General features: G+C 37.7%; 1 protein-coding gene across 1 annotated transcript; it reads left to right on the plus strand.

Annotated features, from left to right (window-relative positions):
* The first annotated feature begins 417 nt into the window (after nucleotides 1–417).
* Nucleotides 418–7,806, plus strand: surf4l (surfeit 4, like). The gene is made up of 6 exons (XM_027145644.2): nucleotides 418–646; nucleotides 3,041–3,227; nucleotides 4,651–4,727; nucleotides 5,424–5,467; nucleotides 5,845–6,031; nucleotides 6,545–7,806. Exons 1-6 carry the CDS (start codon nucleotides 599–601, stop codon nucleotides 6,809–6,811), a joined length of 810 nt encoding a protein of 269 aa, XP_027001445.1. The 5' UTR covers nucleotides 418–598; the 3' UTR covers nucleotides 6,812–7,806.
* The last annotated feature ends 3,247 nt before the right edge of the window (nucleotides 7,807–11,053 follow it).

Raw genomic sequence — 11,053 nt, forward strand, 5'->3', positions numbered from 1 at the left:
ATAGATAAACATCTTTTTGGTCAACATCTTAATATGTATTTAGTTTACATTGTTATCACAATATTAGAATATTACAGAAATCCTCTTGAATATACGCTATAAACATATTTAATAAACACATAGACAACCAACACCTTAAGGCTTAAGCAATGTGTAAAAACTGTCCCAATACATCAGAATCAGATTTATTTGCCAAGTGTGTTGCACACACAAGGAATTTGTTCCAGCAGTTTGTGACTCTCAAAGGTACAGACATAAATAGTACATCATTATATTTCTTTATTAACCAGTGTGTTACCATTAATCAACCAACGCAACCGCGTGGAAAAACACCCCTCTCAACAAAAATATAAATCTGGCAACCCTATCTGGCTGCGTTGGTCCACGTGGCATGCAGGTCCAGTTGTGTCCTACAGGGGGCGATATTAGCCACAGGATCGAGTATTATGGGGCGGCGATGCTTTTCATCCACACCGTTAACGAGACGTCGCGTTTAGAAAACCTGTAATAATCTGCAGCAGGACACGGATTTTGGCCGATACTTTTGTACCAGACAGTGATCTTGTTGTACTGACTGCAGTAAAGACAGCAGTGTGAGATGGTCCGGAACAGTTTAATGAGCACCGCGGAGGACGTGGCGGATCAGGTGAGACACCAGAGGCCTGAGCTGATTGAGAGAAAACCAGACACAGACAAGTGTTAGGGCTGATTATCTCTCTTAACTTTTTTTCATACGTGGTTTGTCCATGATGTGAGTTGAAGCAGACAGAATAGTAAAATTTCACGTGTGAATTGAAATCGTTTTGTTTATATGAGCAAAAGTGCAGTTTAAGTTAATAGTGTAACATGAAGTGGTAATTTACACAACATTCTGATAAAATATCTGTCCTTTTAGGTCTTTAGGAGAAAAGTGTTTAAATACATCCTCCATATTAATGAGCACTATTATATAATCTGGACCTGTGATACACACTGGGTCCGAAATCAATGACCAGTTGTTCTTATAAATGTTTTGTCTCTAATTTCCTGTGACTTTTTATTGTGTGCATGATGTGAGTGTGTTCCTGGTGTAACATTGCACCTGCTGATCACTCTCAGGTATTAATGTAGCACTGAAAATAAAGAATAAAACACATGGGTGAAAGTGTGAAGGGATGATAGTCTGAGGCAGGACACTGTAGAATTCTTTGAGACGGAGACGATGGTGGTAGTCTTTACGTTTTATTATGTCTGAACACCTGGTTTTGTCTTTGTTAAAATGAATGTTGTTTAAACCACAAGGTGAACTGATTTATTCTGCTGATGCATTAATTCTGTACATCACTTTATCAGTGTAGTTTGTCTGTCACTTCAGCCTTGGTGTGTGTTTATCTGAAGGACAAGGCCAGTATACAAGCTCAACAGATCTTTAATACAATCTGATGAAGGTTATCAGCTCTCTGCCATCTGTTGCTCGAATTTATAGCGGATGATTTTTGTGTCAATAAAGAATATGCGCACATTTTGTCTTATGCTAACAATACATGCTTTTTTTCAACACTAGCTGTGCTGATCTGAACAAATCGAGCATGTTGTCAATATACTTTGACTGCCAGGCAACTAAATAAACATGTTCCTATAGTCATGTCTTATAATGCTGTATTGACCTACTGCTCTAAAGGTCTCTTCCCATCTGTGTGCTTGGCTGTTACGTGTTGATTGCTGATTGGCTGCTTTAACTTCCTGCGTCTGATGTGGAGCCTGTAGGGGGCGGGGCTTAGTGGAGAGTCAAGAGGCACAGACACTTTCACAAGACACTATAGACTGCAGTTTCATAATGGACGCCTGTACTGTCAAATCATAGTGTTTTTCATGCATGAGTCATAAAGAGTGACATCTTTTAGTCTTTAAATTTTGTCCTGTAATCTGATGCAAGGAAGGGGTTGATTTCCTGGAGCTGTTTCCCCTTTCTGTGCCTCTGTTGTTCTTCTATCACGTTATGGTTTGCTTGTCCTGCATATCTTTGTCTTGTTCTGACCCAGGGATTGTTTTATTTTTCTATGCCCCGTATGGGATGATTCACTTAGTGATTCACATTCGTCTCTGAATCATGGTGTTGTCTTTCTCAAGCCATGTTTAGCTATTCACACTCTACTTCAATAAGAGAAGCTTTAAACCTCCTGCTTTCAATATCTATTCTATCAATATCTATTCTAGCACATGAAATAAAGAATTCTGGGTTATATCAGGAAGTACTGTTAGGGAGATGTTTAATGTAAAGTTATTTGATAGCTCTTTACATTAACCTTAAACATGTTCTGTTACTGTAACATGTTCTGCTCCTAATTTCACTAAATATGGATTAGAGCAAAATGTAAATGTTCTCAATGCAAATTTGAAACTCTGAAATGAATCTGCACTCTGCTGTTGCAGATTAATTTCATATGTGCATATAGGGCATATAGAGACGACGATGATGATGATGATGATGATGATGATGATGATGAAAACCGCCCGAACATTTTGCATATTTTTTATTTATTTCCTCTCCGCATCTAAAGAGTGTTCAGATCACAATAGTGCCAGACATAGACAAATTTCAGCAATTCATGTCAAGCTCAGAAGTCTGCACTAATGTTTATTGCTGTCTGAAATTATTTGGGATTAATTATAATAATTATATAATATTTATATTGAAGTAAATTGCAGTCAAACAATTTTCTGAGAGATTTCTAGTTCTTTCCTAACACTGACTTCTTTGGTACTCACATTGGCAGGTGCATGATTTTTTTTTTTGTCAGATATTTTATTGAAATTAATTTAAATATGTTTTTGTAAATGTTGAATAAAATTGTTTTTATTTAAATTGACAGCATCATTTCTGCAGCTGCAATGTTTAACCATATCATCTAAACTGTCCAGCAATCCTCCAGGACCAGGGTTGGCGACCTGTTATAATCTGCTATTAAACTGGTTATAAGCTTATAAATTTATTAAAGGGTTAGTGAAACATGTTGCTGCAGACATTTGAATGTTTTCTTCCTGTCTTTTTTTGCTGTAGTTCTTGCGAGTGACGAAGCAGTACCTTCCCCATGTAGCGAGATTGTGTCTGATCAGCACCTTCCTAGAAGATGGTATCAGGATGTGGTTCCAGTGGAGTGAGCAGAAAGAGTACATTGAGAGCTCTTGGGGCTGTGGCTTCTTCCTCGCCTCACTTTTCGTCTTAATAAATTTACTGGGCCAGCTGGGTAAGATGGTAGCTTGAATGTATTGGCAAAGGCTGCACTGTCAGTTATGACCATCACAATATAAATATAGGACTTTGTTGAACTTTATATTATAATAGTGGATGATATTAATTGGTGCATAAACCTGTCTCACTAGGGATAGACAATCGGGGCAAAAGATGTGCTATGTGCTATTTTTTTATTCTGGGTTGTTCAATGGACAATAACGAGTGGACACTAGCGGATGTTTTTTCACAGAATAAGATTCAGAATCAGAGTTGTGCCAATGATTCGCTCAGCAGTCCGGACTACCCACTGTAGTCTTCTGAGGTCAAATTTGGTGGCTGAGCTGAACCAAATAGTCACTGAGGTGCAGAGGATGGATTCAATGATTGCAGTGTAGAATTGTTTTAGCAGATCCTGTGGCAGGTTGAACTTCTTCAGCTGATGAATTAAGTACAACCTCTGCTGATCCTTTTTCACAATGGAGTCTATGTGAATGTCCCACTTCAGGTCAGAAGAACTGGGAATTCTGTGAAATAATCTGCATTCACTGCTCCAAAGTGCAGACTTCTGAGATTTCTTTAATAAATGTTTAAATATTAAATAACCGTTTCTAACAAAAATCTTACCTCATTGATTATACAGTTAGCTTTGTTAAACACACTTTTGAAAGTCAGTAGTTTATGTTGAGAGAATGCTGGACAAGTTCCTGTTCCTATGAGTTGTTACTATAGAAACAAGAATATATTCAGATGAGTGCATATTAATATACAAACTATCAAACTATCTAGCATCAAGCTAAAGACTATACTGTGCACACGTAGACAAGTTTGGTAAAAAGTCAGCGAACATTAAAAAATGTATAATAGTAATACATACATGTATATAAAAAAATATAAGATTTGGTTTATTCAGTTCACATTATCCATGCATTCTCTACATTGTTTATCCTCTTGAGTTGTGGAGAACCTGGAGTCTGTCCCAGAATCTCGGGACACAAGGCAGGGGACACCCTGGACATGATGGCAGTCTATCACGGGGCACAATCACACACACTACAGATCATTTAGAGATGCTAATCCTCACTCTCCAGACACAGCAGAGGCAGGAATCAAATCCCAATCCTGGAGTTGTGAGGCAAATACATTAACCACCAAGCCATCGTGTCCCTGTGTATGAATACTGTTTGATTTAAAAGTTTGAATACTGTTAAAGTTAAAGTTTATACTTTTATATAAAGTCTGCCGAGTTAATAGGCTGTCTTCATTTTGTCACATGGTATAGCATTGATCATGTCTGATTTCCTTCTCATTCTATATTTCAAAAGCCGCTAATGGTGATACTAACTGCTTTTTATTGAGATAAAGTATTTTAGCCCTCTTCCTTCCACTGTCCTGTTTATATAAATAAATGTTAATTGTACTGTATTTATTGTTCCCAGGAGGTTGTGTATTGATCCTGAGCAGAAATTTTGTGGAATATGCCTGTTTTGGATTATTTGGAATCATTGGATTGCAGGTGTGTTATTACAATTATTGGCACAGAGGCTTTCCATGTTGTATTTAAAAATTGTCTAGAAAATACAAGGCAATTGTGTCTTGCATTGATCTGCTTGGTTCACAATTTGTGACAGAATCACACTGATACTCTCCTTACATTTCACTAATGCCTGTGTACAGATTTTTACATATAATTATGAAAAAAAGGAATGTAAGTTCGTAATGACTCCATTTTACTAACCTCAGTGAAGGAAACATTTCTCTCAGGTTATCAAAATAATGAAATAAGAGAGTATGCAGTAGCCATGGTTGAACCACCAGGGGACAGATTTACTTCCAAAAAAAGGAATAAAACACTTGTGGCTGGAATAGGAAAATAATACTCTCCCCATGTTTTCAGTTAATAGTATGTGTCCTTATTCCACAGTGACACTTTTTCCAGAGTGTACAATTTTCAGTTTATTAAAGAATGACGCATCATCATCTGTTTCTGTTATTGTTGAAATATGTAAAATTTTACTTGTTTCATTCTCTTGAAGTTAATTAAACAAAAGAGCATCGCTTATCATGTTAAAAAAAAAAAAGCCTAGCAACTTCGTCCTAAAAACTGTCTCACATTAGCTAACTTTAAAGGTACAGTCTAGCTCAAAATGTTCAGTGTTAATAGACAAAAGCCTATTACACTCCATATTCATTATTTTTTGCCCGGTTTCAGACAATTGCCTACAGCATTTTGTGGGACCCAAAGTTTTTGATGAGGTGAGTCAAGAGTCTCTCTCTCTCTCTCTCTCTCTCTCTCTCTCTCTCTCTCTCTTTCTCTGTTTTATAGGCATGTGAGAAATAAGTGTACATTTGTATTGCCAAAACAAGAAAAAAGGAATAATGAAAAAAAAAAAAAACAGGAAAAATAATACAAAATGACAAAATATAAAGAGAGAATTTTTCAAATAGTGCAAACAATGTTCATCATTTATGGACAGTATAAAGGCTCTACATACAGAACAGTATACAGTAAAAAAAAAAAAAAAAAAGTAGAAAACAAGTAGAACTGACCAATAAAGCTATGTTGTGTCTACTAAGTTTGTACCATGTAAAGATGTGTGTCACTGCATTGCACCCCCCCCCCCCCCCATTAGGAACCTGGCACTTGGGGGTGGCTTGCTGTTACTTCTGGCTGAGTCACGTTCAGAAGGCAGAAGCATGTTTGCTGGAGTTCCCACGGTGCGAGAGAGCTCTCCTAAGCAGTACATGCAGCTCGGAGGACGTGTTCTGCTTGTACTAATGTTCATGACCCTGCTCCATTTTGATGCCAACTTCCTCTCTGTGAGAACACACACACACACACACACACAAATGCACAGGATCACTGGCTCACTTAATGTTCCATGATGTTGCTGTAGTGTACTGATTAATGGACACTATTTATTTTGACCAGATGAGTTTTTTTGTAAATATTGCTGTATTATAGTTCTAAATCCTGGACAGAAAAAGCTGCTGTTTTAAGTGAAAATTGGGTTTATGTCTCCAAGCCCTAATTACTTGTTGTTGTTTTTTTGTTGTTGTTTTTTTTCAATATAAATTAGTAGTGCAATAATGGAAAGAAATTAAATGATTAATAATTACACTGATATCATTATTTAAGGGGTATAATGCATTGTGTTTTGCTGTTAAGAATAACAGAATTAATCAATGCCCAGTCCAGTGAGAAGAGAAAATTCAATGTAATACTCTGATTGGCCACTAGGTGTCAAACACAGACCGTCATAATCTCGTGTCATTTAGAGCATAGAAAGCTGAGCATTACTGATGTCTAATTTATTTTTTCTTGTCTTGCAGATCTTACAGAACCTTGTGGGCACAGCTCTAATTATCCTGGTGGCCATCGGGTTTAAGACAAAGCTGGCTGCTCTCACTCTGGTTGTCTGGCTTTTCATCATCAATGTTTACTTCAATGCCTTCTGGACCATTCCGACTTACAGGCCTATGCATGACTTCCTCAAGTATGACTTCTTCCAGACCACATCTGTGATCGGAGGTCTGCTGCTTGTGGTAGCACGAGGTCCCGGTGGAGTCTCCATGGACGAGAAGAAGAAGGAGTGGTGAGACTGGCAAACTTCAAATGGCTCTCTTGCTCACTCTATAGTGTGTGCTCAGCGTAGATTCATGCAGCGTTATCAATCAAAACAAGAGCACTATACAGGGAGTGATGAGCAGTTTGAGACACATGGCCTGTAGTGAAGGAACCCAGAAACCAACAACATGACTTACTCTACACTTCTGCAGCCCAAGCACTGTCTCACTCTTCTGTGGTTTCAGTGTGTTTTCTTCATTTCCACAGGCACTTTTAGGCGTTATAATTTTTGTCATATTTATTAGCAACAAATATGGCCAGAACATTTGTTTTCCACTCTTGTTACTATAGTCATTATCTGGTACGTTAGTATAACATTTTAATATTTCCAGAAAATCTCCTCTGTTTGTGGTGCCACTCATCAAGTCCACTGACCAAAGACACATTCCATTTTCTACTTTTTATTTTTATATACAAACAACTCTGGCTGCTCTGGTGTTAACGGAGACCTGTTGCTGATTAAATCTATTAAACATTATTATATATTGATGTTATTAAGTGATAATAGCATCAAGGTTTCAATTGCTTGGCCTTGTAAGCACGCCAGTAATGGGTACTTTTACATCACTTGGCTGTTTATGAATGTATCATCATAACTGCTAAATCAAACCGAATGGTTCCATTGTGTAAGGCTCAGTGTGTGTGACAGCAGATATGTTCACCACTACAGCTCAGGAGTACAACAGGCAAGAACTAAGAGATTAACAAAACAAGATGTGCGTTTTCTATTATTTAAAAAAAATATAAACTATAATCTATGACCACCCTTAATGACCTTTTAGACTCTTTTTTTGTTTTGTTTTTTACATAATTGTTTTCCACACCTATATAGATGTTGATTTTATTATGTCAGTATATGGCATTGTTAACTGTGTGTAAACTGTTGTCAGGTCAATAAAGTTTACAGTAGCTGTGTATTTTTTCAAAACAAGCAAGAATTTTAAATAAATGAAACCCTGTGATTTGCCATGCAGTGTTTTTCCTCTTTGTACGAAAAAGTTGGTTTTCTAAGTGTCTCCAGTGTCTCATATATGTTTTGATAAAGGGAAAATAAAAAAGCAAACATAAGCACCGTGTTCTTTTTTTTTAATATCACCTTGTTTATACCTGCTTACATCTTAGTTTTTCAAGAATATTGTTTGTGAACATAAATTATTTCTGAATAGGTCTTGCAGAACTGTAGAAAAAACATATAGCAAACACATTGCTCCCCTGCTATATTCTTTCTGTGCCATGCAAGTTGACAAAAGAAAAAATATTGCTTATTAGCTTTTAAAATTTTTTTAATTCAAATAAATTGGTAATACCATGTACTCACTTTCATTAGTTGCATTATCCTGATAAAGGTGAGGTGGATGCAGAGCCTGTCATATGACCAGTGTGAGTTGTGAAAACACCCTGGGTGCTTGTGTTACATGCTCATTCACTAATGGCAATGTACTGTATCTTAGACATTTCACCTACTGGCTTATTTTAGGTGGCAGAAAGCAGGAAACCAATGAGGAATTTCATGAGGGAGGATATGTGCAGAGAATCTACAGGGACCAGAGCTCAGAATCAAACCCAGGTCCATGGCAGTATGTGGCTGCAACAATACCAACTGCACAAAATGACTAAATGCTAAAACGATAAATAATTCCTATATTATTTTTAACAGTCTACCTTTATATAACCAAAACTGATGCTTGTTCTCCTGCGATCAATCAAGAGCTATACAGGGTGTAATAGCAACCTTAAGAAACCCTTTTTTAGCTGGTTTGGTGTTTAGTCTAATACAACCGGTACTGGGTGGTGTTTAGTCTAATACAACCGGTACTGGGTGGTGTTTAGTCTAATACAATTGGTACTGGGTGGTGTTTAGTCTAATACGATCGGTACTGGGTGGTGTTTAGTCTAATACGATCAGTGCTGGGTTTAGTTTAGTCTCATGTTGGTTGACTGATTTGCAGCCACGTTTTCCACAAGGTGGCGCACGTGATTTTAAAACCCATCACTTTTTCATTCTAAGACAAGGATGTGATTTCATTGTGATTATTTTCAACCCAGACCCAGTCTGTATACAGATAGTGGTGCTTTCACATTGATAATGTGACTCTTTGCTAACTTGGATATTATGATCTATCTGTGAAATAGCCCCAAACAATCCAAGACTGATCATTGTGTCATGTTTAGTTAGATAAAAAAAAAATCCATGTATATAATTAATTCTTTCTCATGGTAAGATTGGAAGGTGGGCAAATGAATATGGCACAACACGATTTCTATCCATGTCTTTATTTCTCTCTACAACATATTAATGTAGACTGAACAATCTGTTTGTTATAAAGCATCAATCGCATCACTGATCATTTAATAATTAGATTAGAAAAATTTCAGATGAACCTTTTTTATTTGCTTTTTATTCTAACTTCAGTATTAATTCTTCCAACCCTATTTAAAACTGAAGAGCTTGAGCTGAGACGCCATACTGAGTTTGGTTTAAACAGTGACAGAAACATACTTGCGTAATACCTAACAGGGCCTGAAGCCAATAAAAGCACAATAATTAATATTTGCTAGCAGTTGTACAGTGCTGAAAATTGTACTAATATGAAAGATAAAAGAACTATTAAGATAACATCACACAGTACAGACAAGTACACTTGACATGAGAAAAGATCAATTCAGCGCTTTGTGAGATTAAGTTCAGGTCACACTCTATGTTTGTCTGTGCTGACTTGAAATTTAGTGAAAGTTGGTGGCAAGGTCAACTACAAAGCATAATCAAAAAGTTGTTTCCATCTTCAAGGAGTGCTATAGACATATGGACAACGATTTGTCATCAGAAATGGCCCTTGTAATTTCCAATTTCATGGGAGACAGAGATGAGGTCTGGCCAATCAGCCAAAGCTCTGGCTGTGTGTGTCCACTGCAGACCAAGCTTTTGTCCTAAAGCTGTGCTAAGGGCCTGTAAATGTGGAGGAAACTTCTCCTTCTGGCACTCTGACACCCTCATGTCACCAGCAAGCATAAGATGTAGAATTGCAGCCATTCATTAAGTGCTCTTCACAGTCATATAAAGGGCTCGTGGGTCAGGGTGAGCCAAGTTCAGAGAGGCAGTTGTGCTGGGATTCGCTGGTGTCATGCTTGTTCTGCCCTTTGATGTCTCTTCAGGGCAAATATAGACCTTTTCTCACACCCTTTACAAATGTCACTCATGTTGGTGATATCTTGGGTTAAACAGTTGTGTCTTGTCAGTGGAAGCAGTGTGAAATCAATGATGTGGACAAATCAGCACGCAATATAATCCACTGGACAAACACCTCTGGTTGGTCTTTCACCCAATACCATGATCATAGTTTTGTTTAAGCTTATTTGTCAATGCCATTTGATAACTTGCAATAATCACACAGACAACCACACAAGTTCCACTGGCAGTTTAGTGGCTGCCACTGACTACCAAAGCCTTCAGGGCATTACACTAGGGAGAAACCACACCCAGGCCTCTCCACACTTCCTATCTCACTAAAATTAAGAGTAACATTGGCTCTTAACATCAATGTTGGATAAACATGAAAGCCTCTTTGATCAGAGCCTGGGTGACCTGCTGATGTTGATAAGAATAGGGGAGAGAGGGTTTGGATGGATGTAGTGATGGAACAGGTTGCACCATGGTGGAGGAAGTAAAACCAAACTGTCTGTGATTTCTGTTGTCTTTTGAGTGCTTTTGATTGACAAGACACTAAGAGGCCATGGCCTGAGGGAGATGTACACTTAATTACCCTATACTCAGATTACCTCTGAGGTCAGGTGATCTTTCAAGGCTATATGATATCAGTCTAAAGGGCAATATAGTGTATTTTTAGATTAATGAGACATAATTAATATTGTATGTTTTCATTTTGCATGACCTCCTGAAACTTACAGCTATATCCAACTTTCCAGTTTTCCATATTTTCTCTTCATCCCTCCCACACTCCTTCCTCTCTGCGTATTATGCCCATGGCTCTCTCTTTCACTCTATTCTTCCTCCTTTCTCTTTTTCTTTCTTTCTTCACCAGGCTCTTTTCTCTGGGCTCTCAGGGATTCAATTGAAGAGCAATGAGGCAGCTAATGTGCAAAAAGATAGAAATTTACTTGCTTTAAGTTCATGCTGCAAGCCTCTCAAAGAGAGCATTCAGTGGCCCACCGCACCACAATATGGGCCAAATGAATAAAGCCTGTACACAGGTTTC

Source organism: Tachysurus fulvidraco, chromosome 9 (assembly GCF_022655615.1).
Source record: "Tachysurus fulvidraco isolate hzauxx_2018 chromosome 9, HZAU_PFXX_2.0, whole genome shotgun sequence".
Taxonomy (NCBI): domain Eukaryota; kingdom Metazoa; phylum Chordata; class Actinopteri; order Siluriformes; family Bagridae; genus Tachysurus; species Tachysurus fulvidraco.